The 19859-nt window shown below is 40.9% G+C and overlaps 1 protein-coding gene across 2 annotated transcripts in view; it reads left to right on the plus strand.

Annotated features, from left to right (window-relative positions):
- Positions 1-19859, plus strand: part of alad (aminolevulinate dehydratase) — a 37850-nt gene that overhangs the window by 10000 nt on the left and 7991 nt on the right. For both annotated transcript variants that reach the window (XM_061981061.2, XM_061981062.2), the window contains exons 4-9: positions 879-975; positions 6040-6175; positions 7908-7991; positions 8577-8665; positions 16110-16165; positions 19601-19688. In XM_061981061.2, coding sequence (XP_061837045.1) covers positions 879-975; positions 6040-6175; positions 7908-7991; positions 8577-8665; positions 16110-16165; positions 19601-19688 — 550 coding nt within the window. The remainder of the gene's footprint in view (positions 1-878; positions 976-6039; positions 6176-7907; positions 7992-8576; positions 8666-16109; positions 16166-19600; positions 19689-19859) is intronic.

The raw sequence follows: 19859 nt of genomic DNA on the forward strand, positions 1-19859 counted from the left end.
AGCTGGACACAGGAACATATAAGGAAAAGGAGTATCTCTCCTCCTTACATTCCAAAGTCAAGGTTAGCACACAGTATTTGCAGACAACCAAAAGACCACAATTGGAAGAAGGACACTAGCTGTTTTGTAATATGATTATGAAAATAAAGAAGTAACACTTAAATACGGATATATGTAAATATCTGCCTCCGACACTATCTATCTGTGTTGGCCCTGCGATGAGGTGGCGTCTTGTCCAGGGTGTACGCCGCCTTCCGCCCGAATGCAGCTGAGATAGGCTCCAGCGACCCCCGCGACCCCGAACGGGACAAGCGGTAGAAAATGGATGGATGGATGGAAGATTTGTTATCATATATAGCCATCATATGTCATATTCATGAAAAGCCTGATGATTTAGTGAAGAGATTTTCTCCAACCAAACAAAACATTGAACTAATGAAATAAACAATGGACGTTGTACATTTTGGAATGGCTGGTGTTAAATATGTGAATATATTTTATCAACAAAACAATGAACTAATGACATAAACTATGGATGTAGTACATTCTTGGAATTGATAATATTGATATGGTGAAGGGATTTTCTCAACTAAAACTATTGATGATATGTACAGTCATGAAAAAGAGGTGTGGTTTGATACAAACTGTTCCTTTCCTAGTATATATATATATATATATATATATATATATATATATATACATATATATATGCTTGTAAACATTGGTAAGAACACCCCCAATACTCTTCCCCTGCATGTGTGTGTGTAAGTTCCTTGTGTGTTATGTACCGCATGCAACAAAAAATAATCAACAAAAACTTCCTTCTTGCGATTTAAAAACAGTTATGTTAAATCATGTCGTGTCATTTCTTTTTGTAGATATGGGGTAAACAAACTTGAAGGAATGCTGCGGCCACTTGTTGAGAACGGCTTGAAATGCGTGCTGATCTTCGGGGTCCCTGCAAAAGTAGTCAAGGTATGTACTGTGAATTCAAAATGGAGACTGGAACATACTTGAACCTTTTGACACACAATGTTAAAAAAAAAAAATAATCAAAAATGTTTTTCATGGAATGTAATGGATGATCTTGAGATCCAAAAATTTAGTTTGATGTAAATTATAATGTAAATGTTTTTTTTTGCCACTGGGTAAATACAAACTGTGCATTTAATTTTCTAAAATGTAAGCTGAATCTGAATATTATGGAGCCCCTAAAGCAGGGGTGGGGAACCTATGGCTCTAAAGCCAGATGTGGCTCTTTTGATTACTGCATCTGGCTCTCAGATACATTTTAGCTGACATTGCTTAACACGATAAGTAATGAATAATTCCGCTGGTAATCACAGTGTTAAAAATAACGTTCAAAATATAAAATATTCTCATGCATTTTAATCCATCCATCCGTTTTTCTACCGCATTTGTTCAAGAAGTCGCATTAAAGGTAAGAAGTGTTTTATTTATTATTGGTTAGCTTCAGAATAACAATGTTATTAAAAAGAATAAGAGACTTATTATATTCTAAAAATGTTGGTCTTATTTAAAAATGCACGCATTTAGTTGTATTCAGTGTTAAAAAATATCATATGGTTTTCACGGTAATACATTTTAAAATATTTGGCTTTCATGGCTCTCTCAGCCAAAAAGGTTCGCGACCCCTGCCCTAAAGGGACATGGGGGAATTTTTTAAATAATTTTTATTTTTATTTTTATATTTTTAGACATGTATCTCGTGCGCACGAGAAACTATCTCTTTTTATAAAGTTATGAAAAAAGAAATAAAAAAGTAATAATTTAAATTTTTTTTTTTTTAGTGCACCAGAAACTTTCTCGTGCGCACGAGATACATGTCTAAAAAAAAGAATAGAAAAAAAAAATTACAAATTTAATTTTTTTTTTTATAACTTTATAAAAAGTTTCTCGTGCGCACTAGATACAGTCTTAAAAAAAAATATATATATATAAATCCCCCCCCCCCCATGTCCCTTTAGGGGCTCTGTAGAATATCGCCTGTTACTAATAAAAAAATAAATAAAAATGTTATTCAGCTTTTAATAAATATTTTTATTTATTCATTGGTGTACATCAACTTTTCATTCATTAAAGTTCACAAAATTACATATTTATAACACATCTGGCCACGCTTTAATACCGGTAATGCTATTCACTTGAATAACACATTTTGGCACACATTGTTTCTTATATGCGCACCCATGTAATATTTGGATGTTGGAAGTTGTTTTGCACACTCTTGGCATTCTCTCGATGAGCTTCAAGAGGTAGTCACCTGAAATGGTTTTAACTTCACAGGTGTGCTTGAAGCTCATCGAGAGAATGCTAAGAGTGTGCAAAGCAGTAAAGGGTGGCTATTTTGAATAAACTAGAATTTAAAACATGTTTTCAGCTATTTCACTTTTTTTGTTAAGTACATAACTCCACATGTGTTCATTCATAGTTTTGATGCCTTCAGTGACAATCTACAATGTAAATAGCCATAAAAATAAAGAAAACGCATTGAATGAGAAGGTCTGTCCAAACTTTTGGCCTGTACTGTATATGAGATGTGCGTTAAGAAGCAGCATTACAATACCGCCACCTACTGTACGGAGTTATACCCACAAGCTGCATTCACAGACAGTTCCATTATAATGTGTCTATGAGCGAGGACGTACCTGTAGCGACACAGTGACAAAATCCTAGTCACCATTGTGCTGCGATTGCATTTTCCATGTCTACGAGAGCAAAGACTACCAAGAGTCTACGTGTTTCCCAAACATTATTTTCAGGCCACCACATATAAATTTGAACCGTCAAAAATATATTTGGCTCTACAGATTCGCCCTCGCTTAAAGACACAGCTGGCCTGCCAGAGAATAAGAAGATGGAGCACTAGTTTCTATATTTAGCCAGTTATCAAATCACGTCCTCAAAAAAGAAACTAGCAACAAATCTAGTATAGATTTTGAAAACTAAAATGAGATAATCCTCTTAATAAGCACCAAGTGGAGCTGTGGCTCCCTCTTTTGGGTTAATTCTAACTAGCTTTCTAACTTTTTAACCTCCAATACGATACTGATATTGGAGCCTTGAGTATTGGCCGAAACTGATATTAATCATATCAGCGCAAATTATACAAATTTATAATTTTGTAGTGTGAAATGTTAGGAAAGGTTTAATTAAGATACATTACTCAGAAGTATGGTTGGTATGAAAAATGCTAACCTAATGACAGACTTATGTTTTTGGCCACACCCAGTGGCCACAATCATTTATTACATAAGCTCTTGATACAGTAAATTAAAGGCCTACTGAAATGCGATTTTCTTATTTAAACGGGGATAGCAGGTCCATTCTATGTGTCATACGTGATCATTTCGCGATATTGCCATATTTTTGCTGAAAGGATTTAGTAGAGAACATCGACGATAAAGTTCGCAACTTTTGGTCGCTGATAAAAAAGCATTGCCTGTACCGGAAGTAGCAGACGAGTAGCGTGACGTCACAGGTTGTGGAGCTCCTCACATCTGCACATTGTTTACAATCTTGGCCACCAGCAGCGAGAGCGATTCGGACCGAGAAAGCGACAATTTCCCCATTAATTTGAGCGAGGATGAAAGATTTGTGGATGAGGAAAGTGAGAGTGAAGGACTAGAAGGCAGTGGGAGCGATTCAGATAGGGAAGATGCTGTGAGAGGCAGGTGGGACCTGATATTCAGCTGGGAATGACTAAAACAGTAAATAAACACAAGACATATATATACTCTATTAGCCACAACACAACCAGGCTTATATTTAATATGCCACAAATTAATCCCGCATAACAAACACCTCCCCCGTCCCGTCCATATAACCCGCCAATACAACTCAAACACCTGCACAAAACATTCAATCCCACAGCCCAAAGTACCGTTCACCTCCCCAAAGTTCATACAGCACATATATTTCCCCAAAGTCCCCAAAGTTACGTACGTGACATGCACATAGCAGCACGCACGTACGGGCAAGCGATCAAATGTTTGGAAGCCGCAGCTGCATGCGTACTCACGGTACCGTGTCTGCGTATCCAACTCAAAGTCCTCCTGGTAAGAGTCTCTGTTGTCCCAGTTCTCCACAGGCCAATGGTAAAGCTTGACTGTCATCTTCCGGGAATGTAAACAATGAAACACCGGCTGTGTTATCCGGCACACCAGTCAAGGGGTGCATTCTACGGCGGGGGTGCGTTATCCAGCACTACACCTGCCGCAATACACCGCTTCCCACCTACAGCTTTCTTCTTTGCTGTCTCCATTGTTCAATGAACAAATTGCAAAAGATTCACCAACACAGATGTCCAGAATACTGTGGAATTTTGCGATGAAAACAGACGACTTTATAGCTGGCCACCATGCTGTCCCAAAATGTCCTCCACAATCCGTGACGTCACGCGCTGACGTCATCATACCGAGACGTTTTCAGCAGGATATTTCGCGCAAAATTTAAAATTGCACTTTAGCAAGTTAACCCGGCCGTATTGGCATGTGTTGCAATGTTAAGATTTCATCATTGATATATAAACTATCAGACTGCGTGGTCGGTAGTCGTGGGTTTCAGTAGTCCTTTAAACTATACGGAAACTTTCTTACTCTGTACTTTTTAATACGCTTCTAACTTGGAGACTTTAGATGTGTAAGTAATATGCAACTATAATTATTTGATACTTGTTTAGATTGACAAATGTGCTGTTTTAGACTGCAATATTTTTCAATTAAGTACATTTATTACGCGTGTCTAATAGGGCTGCGAATCTTTGGGTGTCCCACGATTCGATTCAATATCGATTCTTGGGGTCACGATTCGATTATAAATCGATTTTTTTCAATTCAACGTGATTCTCGATTCAAAAACTATATTTTTCCGATACAAAACAATTCTCTATTCATTCAATACATAGGATTTCAGCAGGATCTACCCCAGTCTGCTGACATGCAAGCAGAGTAGTAGATTTTTGTAAAAAGCTTTTATAATTGTAAAGGACAATGTTTTATCATGTGATTGCAATAATGTAAAATTGTTTTAACTATTAAATTAACCAAAAATATGACTTATTTTATCTTTGTGAAAATATTGGACACAGTGTGTTGTCAAGCTTATGAGATGCGATGCAAGTGTAAGCCACTGTGACACTATTGTTCTTTTTTTTTTTTTTATAAATGTCTAATGATAATGTCAATGAGGGATTTTTAATCACTGCTATGTTGAAATTGTAACTAATATTGATACTGTTGTTGATAATATTCATTTTTGTTTCACTACTTTTGGATTGTTCTGTGTCGTGTTTGTGTCTCCTCTCAATTGCTCTGTTTATTGCTGTTCTGAGTGTTGGTGGGTCGGGTTTGGTTTTGGAATTGGATTGCATTGTTATGGTATTGCTTTGTATTATTTTGTTGGATTGATTAAAAATAACAATAAAATAATAATAATAATAAAAAATATATATAAAAAAATAAAAATAAAAATCGATTTTTGAAAAATGAGAAGCGATACTGAATCGTACAACGTGAGAATCGCGATTTCAATTCGAATCGATTTTTTCCCACACCCCTATTGTCTAGCGTGTGTGCTATTGTGTGCTTAGCTGTTTTGTAGCTGCTGGCTCTTAACAGCATATAGCCTACCATGTTTACCTTTTGTAAATGACTTGAATAAAATGTAGTAAAGACCAACCTTGTGTTGGAGGACTTTTACTTGGAGGACTTAACTGGCTGGCCATCTTTGCACAAGTAAATGCGCTGCAGGACTGCTTGTACTGTAGATGATAGCTGATATTTTACATGCAAGCCATTTTCGGCTTGACCCCTCTCCATTTAAATACATTTCTGTAGTTTTGAACATGTTTGTTTTGGTTTTCATCGTGGCCAGTTATGCAAATAAACCACTGCCACAATCAGCTTGCGGTCCTGTTGGAAGCACTCTAGTTCAAAAGTGTTTGCATGTAAAATAAATATTGATCTGCACATTAAGATAAGTGAAAGTGTACACATATGCTGATTTTTTGTGCATTAGGATGCCAGAGGGTCAGGGGCAGACACAGACGACACACCAGCCATCACAGCGGTAAAAACGATCAGATCTTTGTTTCCAGAACTGCTGGTGGCATGTGACGTCTGCTTGTGTCCGTACACGATACATGGTCACTGTGGTGAGTGTCTCCTCATATGTCTGACCTGTGTTCTTATGGTGCTAACATACCACATGTTCTATATACAGCTTATACAGTCGTGGTCAAAAGTTTACATACACTTGTAAAGAACATAATGTCATGGCCCTCTTGAGTTTTCAATCATTTCTACAACTCTTATTTTTTTGTAATAGAGTGATTAGAGCACACACTTGTATGTCACAAAAAACATTCATGAAGTTTGGTTCTTTTATGAATTTATTATGGGTGTACTGAAAATGTGACCAAATCTGCTGGGTCAAAAGTATACATACAGCAATGTTAATATTTGGTTACATGTCCCTTGGCAAGTTTCACTGCAATAAGACGCTTTTGGTAGCCATCCACAAGCTTCTGGTTGAATTTTTGACCACTCCTCTTGATAAAATTGGTGCAGTTCAGCTAAATTTGTTTTGGTTTTCTGACATGTTATGTTATGTGATTTTCATTTATTATGCGCCCCCCAACCAACTGTTACATCAGCCCGAGTGGAGAGACAAAAAAAAACTCGAAACAGAGACTGAAACACACAAAAGAATCTAAACTAAACATTTAAGACTCACAATGAACACATAAATCAAAAGTCATCTGCAGTAAAGAGGTGAGTTTTAAGCTGTGCTCTAAAAGAGTCCAGAGTGGTGGCGGACTTAATATTCAGAGGGAAAACTGAGAAAGCACGGTCTCCCTTTGTGACTAGGTTTGACCGTGGTACCTTCAGGGCCATCTGGTTGTCCGATCTGAGGCAACGACCAAGCCTGGAGCTGGTGGGTTGGTCCAGGAGATCTTTAATGTAAGCTGGGGCGAGACCATTGAGCACTTTGAAGACATACGTGACGATCTTAAATTTCACTTTGCGCTTCACTGGGAGCCAGTGAAGGGAGGAAAGGATGGGAGAAATGTGTTCCCTCATTTTTGCGCCTGTCACCAGCCTGGCAGCTGCATTTTGTACTAGCTGCTTGCTATTGATGGTCTTGTCGGTAGACTTGTTTCTTCAGTATTGTCCACCCGTTTAAGTCAGGACTTTGGGAAGGCCATTCTAAAACCTTAATTCTAGCCTGATTTAGCCATTCTTTTACCACTTTTGACGTGTGTTTGGGGTCATTGTCCTGTTCGAACACCCAACTGCGCCCAAGACCCAACTTCGGGCTGATGATTTTAGGTTGTCCTGAAGAATTTGGAGGGAATCCTCCTTTTTCATTGTCCCAGGAGCTCAGAGTACCAAGGAACTGGCCAAATGTATGGAGAATCGGGATGACTGGAGGCAACGATGGAAGGCTTGTCTGAGGATGACCTAGAGAGATTTACTCTCTGTAAAGCACCAGTTGCATTGGAAGCAAAACAGGCCCCGGGCATGATATTACCACCACCATGCTTTACGGTAGGCATGGTGTTCCTGGGATTAAAGGCCTCACTTTTTCTCCTCCAAACATATTGCTGGGTATTGTGGCCAAACAACTAAATTTTTGTTTCATCTAACATCACATAGACAAAGATAAGACCTTCTGGAGGAAAGTTCTGTGGTCATGACATTATGTTCTTTACAAGTGTATGTAAAATTTGACCACGACTGTATGTAACTGCATAACTTAGTATACCTTAAATCACATTAAACACACATTTGCAGTTAAAAAAGAATCAATGAAACTTTGAGATTTTGCAGGCATACCTAACAAAAGTGCAGTTTTCATTCACAGTATCTGTGTACCTCTTCCAGGTATCCTCAATGAAGATGGTTCTCTTGACAATGATGCCAGCTGTTTGAGACTGGCAGAAGTGGCACTGTCCTACGCCAAAGCTGGTATTGTTGGAGAGCTTTATCTTTTTTTCTTTTCTTTTCATAATAAATGGTTAGAATTCCTATCATGAATTCAGGGTGCATCTAAGTGAACAATGTCTGCATGTGACTGATGTAATAAAGCCTGAAAAGAATCCACACTATTAGCTTGAGAACTCAACCTCAGACAGCATTAACTGGTCTATAATAAAGTTAAAGTTAAAGTACCAATGATTGTCACACACACACACTAGGTGTGGCGAAATTATTCTCTGCATTTGACCCATCACCCTTGATCACCCCCTGGGAGGTGAGGGGAGCAGTGAGCAGCAGCGGTAGCTGCGCCCGGGAATCATTTTTGGTGATTTAACCCCCAATCCCAACCCTTGATGCTGAGTGCCAAGCAGGGAGGTAATGGGTCCCATTTTTATATTTTCCTAATACAGTACGTCTGCGCTATGACTATATTTTTAGGCGCATTATTCATAAAGATAACACTGCTTGCCTGAAAAGCTAATACATATGAGAATACTGAACTGACAGTAATATCTAGAGCCCTGTAAGCAAGTCATTATTAAATGTATATATTTTGTTCATGTTTTGCTGCAGGTTGTCACATAATTGCTCCTTCTGATATGATGGATGGCAGAGTCGGAGCAATAAAACAAGCTTTGCTGTCTAATGGTTTGGGAAACAAGGTACAAGTCAAATTACAAACTTAAAATACATTATTTTTCTCGAAACATTTTATGCTGTTTTACCTTTAGCAATGGACACGCAAACCTTTTTGTAGCGTCTTGTAAAAAGCCCAAAGAAAGCAATGGACAAACAATGTTTGTTTTGGAACATTCTGAAAGTATCCACAGCGTTGTCAACACTGCCTCCTCCCACTGCCTCCCGCTGTAGGCAAGGAAGATTAACAGACAATGTAAAGTGGATTTTATTTTTTAGCCCGAGTCATTGCAGCGACCTGGCTGGTAAAGTTAAGGAGTTTGTGATTTCAAACTGTGAGTGCGCCACAAAGCTAGTGATAGTGTGTGCATGTCGAGGACAGTTCAGCTAGTTGTTATTGGTTTGGCTTTATTCAATGAAAAGTTGATCCATCCCCCTCCTATGTTTGTTTGATATACAGTGCTGTTTTATCAAAATGTGCGTATAATATTTTCAGCTACGTTGCTAACTACCGTGTTTTTCGGATTATAAGTCGCACCGGAGTATAAGTCGCACCTGCCGAAAATGCATACTAAAGAAGGAAAAAAACATATATAAATCGCACTGGAGCCCGGCCAAACTATGAAAAAAACTGCGACTTATAGTCCGAAAAATACGGTAACTAACAACAAACCCTGGCGAATACATAACCTCCTGGCGGAGGTAATAGATTTTTCTTTTGGTGGCCTACAATCTGAAAAGGGGAAAATTGCTGTGGTAGAAGACAGGTTATAGATAGATAGATAGATAGATAGATAGATAGATAGATAGATAGATAGATTGATAGATAGGTCTTTATTGTCGTTGCACATGTACAACGAAACTTTGTTTTCAGCACAAACCCGTTCAAGATTAGACAAACAAACAGTGTACAGGGTTACAGAACATGAACGCTGATGGGTCGCCACAAGGCGCCCCGTAAAAGATGGGGAAAAAGCATACTTGCCAACCCCCCCGAATTTTCCGGGAGACTCCCGAAATTCAGCGCCTCTCCCGAAAACCTCCCAGGACAAATATTCTCCTGAAAAACTCCCGATTTTCAGCCAGAGCTGGAGGCCCCGCCCCCTCCAGCTCTATGCGCACCTGAGTGAGGACAGCCTTTTTTCACGACAGGACAACAGGGTGACAAGAACTAAATCATCCAGACTAGAGATAAATTGTATTATTATGTTTATCTTACCTAAATATAAATATATTTATTAATTAAAAAAAACAAAAACTAAATACATTTTTACTATATTTTGCTAAAAACATCAAAATTAATTGTATTTTTATTTTTATTTTTATTTTTTCTGACTCCTTATTACATCCAGCCATAGAATTATACATTAAAATAAACATATTTGAAATAATTAATTTTAAATGATCATAATAATTCATTTAAAATGACCATATTCAATTATTAAAATAATTGCTTGTTTATCAACAACTTTAGCATTTTATTAATTACATTTTGAGTTAAGTTATCTTATATTCCTTAAGATTTATTTATGCAAGTTTGAAGTATCAATTATCTAAACACAGTGTTGTTTGCATATTTTCAGGATATATATATATATATATATATATATATATATATATATATATATATATATATATATATATATATACACACCGTATGTATGAAATACTTGGTGAATTTTAGCTGTCAATATACTCCTCCCCTCTTAACCACGCCCCCACCCCCGACCAAGCTCCCCACCTCCCGAAATCGGAGGTCTCAAGGTTGGAAAGTATGGGGAAAAAGGTAAAACGCTAGGGAAGGATGAGTAAAAAAATACAATCTAGACTGGGCTCCTAAGGGGGCCCAGTCTGGAGTGGGGAAAAAAACCCTCCATAGCAAAGCACATATACATATTACAACGTACATCTCGAGATATCTAGCAACAGAGGGAAGGGAGTGCGAGGTAATGGTGGTAGGCCGCAGCCCGCTGACCATCCTTCATCACCTCTATGGGATTTGCGTCGAGGGCATTGGGTTGGGGGAGGGTGTATGTGTGGCGTATATTTTTGTGGATGGATGTTTGTGTGTAAGCCTACTAGAGATGCGCGGTTTGCGGACACAACCGCGGAGTCCGCGGATTATCCGCGGATCGGGCGGTTGAAATAAAAAAAAATTAGATTTTATCCGCGGGTCGGGCGGTTGAAATAAAAAAAAATTAGATTTTAAATAGATTCAGGCGGGTGGCAGTTAAACCAATTCGGAAATATATATACATAGTTAAATGTTGTTACCCACATACGAAAAACGAGCAGGCACCTGCAGCATATGCCACAACAGAAGAAGAAAAAAAAAAGAGATGGACACTTTTACGGAGTGGAGAAGGGACGCCTCGCCGGGGTCCGGGACCGAGGCCCCTTCCCCCGAGAGGGCCCCACCGGGAGCCGTAGCTGAGGTGATCCGCGAGAAGGGCCCGACGCACGTCCAGGGTCACCACCGCGCCCACCGCACCGACACCCCGCCTCGTCCGCCTTCGCCGCGGCCGGCGTCACGCGCAGCAGGTAAGCAGCTTACCTGCCCGCCACCCCCGTGGCCGGGGGCTCGTAACAGGGGTCACTCCGCGCGCTCCGCCCGCGCAGCTTACCTGCCCGCCACCCCTGTTGCCGGGGGCGCGTAACAGGGGTCACTCCGCGCGCAGTGCGCTCACGAAAGGGGTGGGGCTCACCCTGGTTGATATAGACAGCAGGACGGTGGCCATGGAAGTCGGAACCCGCTAAGGAGTGTGTAACAACCCACCTGCCGAATCAACTAACCCTGAAAATGGATGGCGCTGGAGCGTCGGGCCCATACCCGGCCGTCGCCGGCAGCGAGAGCCGCAAGGGCTAGGCCGCGACGAGTAGGGTTTGATTAAATGTTAGATCGGGTGAATGGCGGATGGTTGACGACTTTCTGATGCGGTTGCGGATGAAATAATTGCCTATTCGCGCATCTCTAAAGCCTACAGTGTGTCTCTGTTCCGCGGCCTTCATCTTGTGCAGCCGATAAGTCCAAAGTCAACAACAACAGGTGTGTGTCCAAGAGAGACAAGAAGGGAGTTTGTTGTGTCTTCGCCGCACTGTCCTTCGGGAGAGTCTCGAAGCCAGGGAAACAATCCAAGGTAGAATGTTTTGTATGCGAGTGAAAATAAAATTTGCTTTTCACTCTAAATTGTCTATGACTGGTCCTCCAAAAATCCTGCGAGGCAGACAGTCCGATGTTATCCAAATCAAAAGAGTGTCCACAGTTCTTCCTGCATCCTCCAATCATTCGTGGCAGCTTTTCGGGTACTTTGAAGACTGCCAGCAACTTCCAATTTGTGGACAAACCAGAGCAACGCTTACTCCAATCAGCAGATGTCCTGTTGTCATAATTCCGAATAGGTAGATATCTTCACGTCCTCGACAGAAAAGGGTCGTCAGGCACGCGGCACTCCTTCTTCTCCCAAGAGTCCGTCGCGTGTCCAGCAACAACCGCTCCGTCACGACAAGCAGGTTCCCTCAAACCCAAGATCTTGTCAATTTCGTTGAGGCCAGTTAAATAGTTCCAATGTTTAGATTTGGAGAGCAGTGCAAAAAGACTACTAGCATACTTTTATTTTGAAGCTCACTTTGTACTGAACAGGAAGTCAGTATGCATGTTGTAATGTTGTGTAACTAGACGCTGCTCAACGATAACGAGGAAGGTTACAGCAACTGCATCATTTTTGTTTAAAACTATTCTCTTGAGTCGACTAATTACTATTACTATTTAGAACTAAAAAGTACACAGTGGACCAGGACTTGACGGGTTGTGACAAAATCCCAATTTAAATGAACTATTGTATGTAGAGATGTCCGATAATGGCTTTTTTGCCGATAGCCGATATTCCGATATTGTCCAACTCTTAATTACCGATTCCGATATCAACCGATACCGATATTAACAGTCGTGGAATTAACACATTATTATGCCTAATTTAGTTCTGATGCCCCGCTGGATGCATTAAACAATGTAACAAGGTTTTCCAAAGTAAATCCCACTCAAGTTATCGGAATCGGTAATTAAGAGTTGGACAATATCGGAATATCGGATATCGGCAAAAAAGCCATTATCGGACATCTCTACATACAATAGTTCATTTAAATTGGGATTTTGTCACAACCCGTCAAGTCCTGGTCCACTGTGTACTTTTTAGTTCTAAATAGTAATAGTAATTAGTCGACTCAAGAGAATAGTTTTAAACAAAAATGATGCAGTTGCTGTAACCTTCCTCGTTATCGTTGAGCAGCGTCTAGTTACACAACATTACAACATGCATACTGGCTTCCTGTTCAGCACAAAGTGAGCTTCAAAATAAAAGTATGCTAGTAGTCTTTTTGCACTGCTCTCCAAATCTAAACATTGGAACTATTTAACTGGCCTCAACGAAATTGACAAGATCTTGGGTTTGGGGGAACCTGCTTGTCGTGACGGAGCGGTTGTTGCTGGACACGCGACGGACTCTTGGGAGAAGAAGGAGTGCCGCGTGCCTGACGACCCTTTTCTGTCGAGGACGTGAAGATATCTACCTATTCGGAATTATGACAACAGGACATCTGCTGATTGGAGTAAGCGTTGCTCTGGTTTGTCCACAAATTGGAAGTTGCTGGCAGTCTTCAAAGTACCCGAAAAGCTGCCACGAATGATTGGAGGATGCAGGAAGAACTGTGGACACTCTTTTGATTTGGATAACATCGGACTGTCTGCCTCGCAGGATTTTTGGAGGACCAGTCATAGGCAATTTAGAGTGAAAAGCTAATTTTATTTTCACTCGCATACAAAACATTCTACCTTGGATTGTTTCCCTGGCTTCGAGACTCTCCCGAAGGACAGTGCGGCGAAGACACAACAAACTCCCTTCTTGTCTCTCTTGGACACACACCTGTTGTTGTTGACTTTGGACTTATCGGCTGCACAAGATGAAGGCCGCGGAACAGAGACACACTGTAGGCTTTAGAGATGCGCGAATAGGCAATTATTTCATCCGCAACCGCATCAGAAAGTCGTCAACCATCCGCCATTCACCCGATCTAACATTTAATCAAACCCGCATCCGCCCGCCATCCGCCACCCGCCCGTTGTTATATATCTAATATAGACGATGCAAGGCATTAGTGAGGTTATAAAGCTTTTGCCTGTTAAAGAAAGGAGACTGATCCAATGCAGCACAGACATTCAATGCGTGCCACGCTGTCACGGCCCAGACGCACACCAGTGCGCAATCATATGGGAGCCGCGCTGAGCGTACCTCCAAGCGCGTGGAGGTGCGATGTCCCTCGCACCCGCGGCGGCTCCACCCGGGCTCGCGCCCGAGGCGGCTCCACCCGGGCTCGCACCCGAGGCTTCAGCGCGCACCGCGGCGGCCATCCTACTCGTCGCGGCCTAGCCCTCGCGGCTCTCGCTGCCGGCGACGGCCGGGTATGGGCCCGACGCTCCAGCGCCATCCATTTTCAGGGCTAGTTGATTCGGCAGGTGGGTTGTTACACACTCCTTAGCGGGTTCCGACTTCCATGGCCACCGTCCTGCTGTCTATATCAACCAGGGTGAGCGCGAGCCCGGGTGGAGCCGCCGCGGGTGCGAGGGACATCGCACCTCCACGCGCTTGGAGGTACGCTCAGCGCGGCTCCCATATGATTGCGCACTGGTGTGCGTCTGGGCCGTGACAGCGTGGCACGCATTGAATGTCTGTGCTGCATTGGATCAGTCTCCTTTCTTTAACAGGCAAAAGCTTTATAACCTCACTAATGCCTTGCATCGTCTATATTAGATATATAACAACGGGCGGGTGGCGGATGGCGGGCGGATGCGGGTTTGATTAAATGTTAGATCGGGTGAATGGCGGATGGTTGACGACTTTCTGATGCGGTTGCGGATGAAATAATTGCCTATTCGCGCATCTCTAAAGCCTACAGTGTGTCTCTGTTCCGCGGCCTTCATCTTGTGCAGCCGATAAGTCCAAAGTCAACAACAACAGGTGTGTGTCCAAGAGAGACAAGAAGGGAGTTTGTTGTGTCTTCGCCGCACTGTCCTTCGGGAGAGTCTCGAAGCCAGGGAAACAATCCAAGGTAGAATGTTTTGTATGCGAGTGAAAATAAAATTAGCTTTTCACTCTAAATTGCCTATGACTGGTCCTCCAAAAATCCTGCGAGGCAGACAGTCCGATGTTATCCAAATCAAAAGAGTGTCCACAGTTCTTCCTGCATCCTCCAATCATTCGTGGCAGCTTTTCGGGTACTTTGAAGACTGCCAGCAACTTCCAATTTGTGGACAAACCAGAGCAACGCTTACTCCAATCAGCAGATGTCCTGTTGTCATAATTCCGAATAGGTAGATATCTTCACGTCCTCGACAGAAAAGGGTCGTCAGGCACGCGGCACTCCTTCTTCTCCCAAGAGTCCGTCGCGTGTCCAGCAACAACCGCTCCGTCACGACAAGCAGGTTCCCCCAAACCCAAGATCTTGTCAATTTCGTTGAGGCCAGTTAAATAGTTCCAATGTTTAGATTTGGAGAGCAGTGCAAAAAGACTACTAGCATACTTTTATTTTGAAGCTCACTTTGTACTGAACAGGAAGCCAGTATGCATGTTGTAATGTTGTGTAACTAGACGCTGCTCAACGATAACGAGGAAGGTTACAGCAACTGCATCATTTTTGTTTAAAACTATTCTCTTGAGTCGACTAATTACTATTACTATTTAGAACTAAAAAGTACACAGTGGACCAGGACTTGACGGGTTGTGACAAAATCCCAATTTAAATGAACTATTGTATGTAGAGATGTCCGATAATGGCTTTTTTGCCGATTTCCGATATTGTCCAACTCTTAATTACCGATTCCGATATCAACCGATACCCATATTAACAGTCGTGGAATTAACACATTATTATGCCTAATTTAGTTCTGATGCCCCGCTGGATGCATTAAACAATGTAACAAGGTTTTCCAAAGTAAATCCACTCAAGTTATGGAAAAAAATGCCAAAATGGCACTGCCATATTTATTATTGAAGTCACAAAGTGCATTATTTTTTTTAACATGCCTCAAAACAGCAGCTTGGAATTTGGGACATGCTCTCCCTGAAAGAGCATGAGGAGGTTGGGGGGGGGGGGGGGGTAGCGGGGCGTGTATATTGTAGCGTCCCGGAAGAGTTAGTGCTGCAGGGGATTCTGGGTATTTTTTCTGTTGTGTTTATGTTGTGTTACGGTGCGGATGTTCTCCCGAAATGTGTTTGTCATTCTTGTTTGGTGTGGTTTCACAGTGTGGCGTATATTTGTAACAGTGTTAAAGTTGCTTACACGGCCACCCTCAGTGTGACCTGTATGGCTGTTGACCAAGTATGAAACCGATACCGATAATTTCCGATATTACATTTTAAAGCATTTATCGGCCGATATTATCGGACATCTCTAATTGTATGTTTATTTTATTTCCAGGTGTCAGTGCTGAGCTACAGCGCCAAGTTTGCCTCCTGTTATTATGGTCCTTTCAGGTAAGTAAAAATCACTGAAGCACCATTCCCACTCCTTGTTATTCTCTTTGTTTACCGTGGCTGTACAAGTGGAGGATGTCAATGTGGTGCTGCTGAGCGATAGTCCTGTTCGGCTCTCCCCTATAAAAGGCAGCATTCTCCCAGGCTTTTGTTGGTAATGGCTTGTCTAAATAACGGGGTGACACACGAATTGAAGATTAACAATTTATTCTACAAATGGAGCGAGTACAAACAGTCGCAATACCAGCACTGCTGAGGAGTCTGTCTCTTTCCCTCTCGATCGTCCCTCTGCTCACGTGCTTATGTTATATTGCGCCTTGCCAGAGTTGTTTACAAAGAGAGTATGGCCAACTGGGTTTCAGGCAATCTCCTCAATGATTGGTCAAAAGGCACTTATGTGACTACAGGGCGCCATGACTGCTACTACTTTTGAGCTGATGCTATGTTTTTGCGGCAAATCCTTGTTAGTTTTTTGCCCAGTAAAAATGCCCTGTTGTGCAGTATGGGGCTGCTCCACCCGCCAGAGTTGTGGAAAGTTTTTACATTGCTTTCTTCACAACCCGGAAATAAGACAAGTACGGGAACGAAGGTTTGCCATCGCCACAGCGTCTTGTGCGAGGTAAACACACGTCACAACATCTGCTTTTCGTTCAGGACAGAACACACAGGGGCGAATACAAATAACTGAAGAAATGAATCAATTCAAGAGATGGTTTGACAAAAACGGACTATATTTGAATCTCGGTAAAACTAAGATATTGCATTTCGGTAACAGCGGACAATAAACTCAAACACAAATACAAATAGACATTGAAAGAGTGAAATAAACCAAATTTGGGGCGTCATAATAGATGAGAAAATGAACTGGAAATGTCATAATAAATATACAAAGTAAAGTGGCAAGAAATATGCCGATAATGAATAAAGCAAAAATATTTTCTGGACCAAAAATCAACCCATATTCTCTACTGCTCGCCAGTATCACCATATCTGAGTTATTGTGCAGAAATATGGGGAAATTATTACAAAAGTACAATTATTTACTTTGCTTTTTACAAAAAAGAATAGTACAGTTAGAATAGTACATAATGAGTGATACACACAGTGATTACACATGCATTTGAGGCAGCCACCACAGTTGACATACTTCACACACCATTTCTCTGTGATTGTTGCTCCAAGGTTAATAAAGATTTTGGCAAAATTAGGGTAATACGTAATTTTTTTGTTCATTCTGTGTATTTCGATATTATCGGCCGATAAATGCTTTAAAATGTAATATCGAAAATTTTCGGTATCGGTTTCGAAAAGTAACATTTATGACTTTTTAAAACGCCGCTGTACGGAGTGGTACACAGACGTAGGGAGAAGTACAGAGCAGTTGCTTCTCCCAGTCATACACAGGGTTTGTATGACTGGGAGACGCAACTGCTCCATATGAGTTGGGAAATTGTGTTAGATGTAAATATTAACAGAATGCAATGATTTGCAAATCATTTTCAACCCATATTCAATTGAATGCACTACAAAGACAAGATATTTGATGTTCAAACTCATAAACTTTATTTATTTTTTGCAAATAATAATTAACTTAGAATTTCATGGCTGCAACACGTGTCAAGGTAGTTGGGAAAGGGCATGTTCACCACTGTGTTACATCACCTTTTCTTTTAACAACACTCAATAAACGATTGGGAACTGAGGAAACTAATTGTTGAAGCTTCGAAAGTGGAATTATTTCCCATTCTTGTTTTATGTAGAGCTTCAGTCGTTCAACAGTCCGGGGTCTCCGCTGTCGTATTTTACGCTTCATAATGCGCCACACATTTTCGATGGGAGACAGGTCTGGACTGCAGGCAGGCCAGGAAAGTACCCGCACTCTTTTTTTACGAAGCCACGCTGTTGTAACGTGCTGAATGTGGCTTGGCATTGTCTTGCTGAAATAAGCAGGGGCGTCCATGAAAAAGACGGCGCTTAGATGGCAGCATATGTTGTTCCAAAACCTGTATGTACCTTTCAGCATGAATGGTGCCTTCACAGATGTGTAAGTTACCCATGCCTTGGGCACTAATGCACCCCCATACCATCACAAATGCTGGCTTTTGAACTTTGCGTCGATAACAGTCTGGATGGTTCGCTTCCCCTTTGGTCCGGATGACACGATGTCGAATTGTTCCAAAAACAATTTGAAATGTGGAGTCGTCAGACCACAGAACACTTTTCCACTTTGCATCAGTCCATCTTAGATGATCTCGGATTGAATTTTTTATAAATTGAAGAACGAACACAAAAAAAGTAATACATTTTAAAATATAGGAGTAGTTGAAAATAGTTCAACGAAAATATACAACTATTGATTATTATAATTATTTCAATTAGTATTTTGATATTGGGAGTAGAGATGTCTTGATGAGGTATTCAAATCGATATCTGAAATCAGCAAAAAAAAAAATCACTTATTGGATACCAGTTTGCCCCCCCCCCCCCACATTTTCAAGCGTTGACCGGTCCGCAGCTACAAAAAGGTTGGGGACCACTGCTTTAGTGTGTTTACTTGTGCTAAGCTGGACAGTCAGTTGACTCCTAAATGGCCTCCAATAAGCACAAAAGGTTAGTCCTTTATTGTATTTTAGTCAAGTCATTTACAAAAAGTTAAAATGGTAGGCTATAGGCTACTAGGAACTAGCACCTACACAACAGCAAGGTACAAATGCACACAATAGCACACAAGCTAGACATACGTAATAAGAGAACAATATTGCCGTATAAAACATCAAATTTGTCAATATAAACAAGTATCAAATAATTATAGTTGCATATTACTTACACAAAGTATTCAAAGCAGAAGCGTATTCCAAAGTATCCAGTAACAAAGGTGTCTGCATCATTCAAATTACTGCATCATCATGAGCTTAACATAATGAATCATTGTGGCCATTAAGTGTCTTTAAAAAGCAAATTTTCAGTCCACTTCAAAAGTATAAATCTGTCATCAGGTTAGTGTTTTTCATGTCTGCCATTGTTTTTTTTTTGGAGAAATTTCACTTAATCAAAACTGTTTTTCCACATTCCACACTACAAAATAATAAAAGTATGTAAGATTATTTGTGCTGATTTTGTATCAGATTAATATCGGCCAATATGCAAGGCTCCAATGCTGGTATCGAATCGGATGTGAAAAAGTTGTATCAGGACACTCCTAATTGAGATTAACTTTTTAATTAACCTGTATAACCTGTCAGCATATCTACTGCTCAACCTACTATACCTGGGTTTAAGTGTGGATATTTCTTGACACATTGGATTTGTTTTTTTACCCAATGAAAATATCTAACTGGACCCTTCAGTTTTTGGATGGAGCAAGTTTGGACAGCAGTGGTGCATTGGGAAACAAGCTTTTAGGTAGTTAACTGAAACGTTCTGTGGTGTCTGCAGAGATGCTGCACAGTCCAAACCAGCTTTTGGGGACAGACGCTGCTATCAACTCCCGCCTGGAGCGAGGGGGCTGGCACTTCGAGCTGTGGTAAATGTATTTAAAATGTAAAAAATTTATTTTTGATAAACCAATCTTGTAAAAAAAAAGTCACGAATCATATAGTCTATAATTACTGAAGCTTAACCCAAGATTCCATTTGTGCCTGATAATGAACAAATGACTCAATCATCTTGACTTTGAACACACTGCATAAGAGTG

This window comes from Nerophis lumbriciformis, linkage group LG20, assembly GCF_033978685.3.
Source record: "Nerophis lumbriciformis linkage group LG20, RoL_Nlum_v2.1, whole genome shotgun sequence".
NCBI classification, from domain to species: domain Eukaryota; kingdom Metazoa; phylum Chordata; class Actinopteri; order Syngnathiformes; family Syngnathidae; genus Nerophis; species Nerophis lumbriciformis.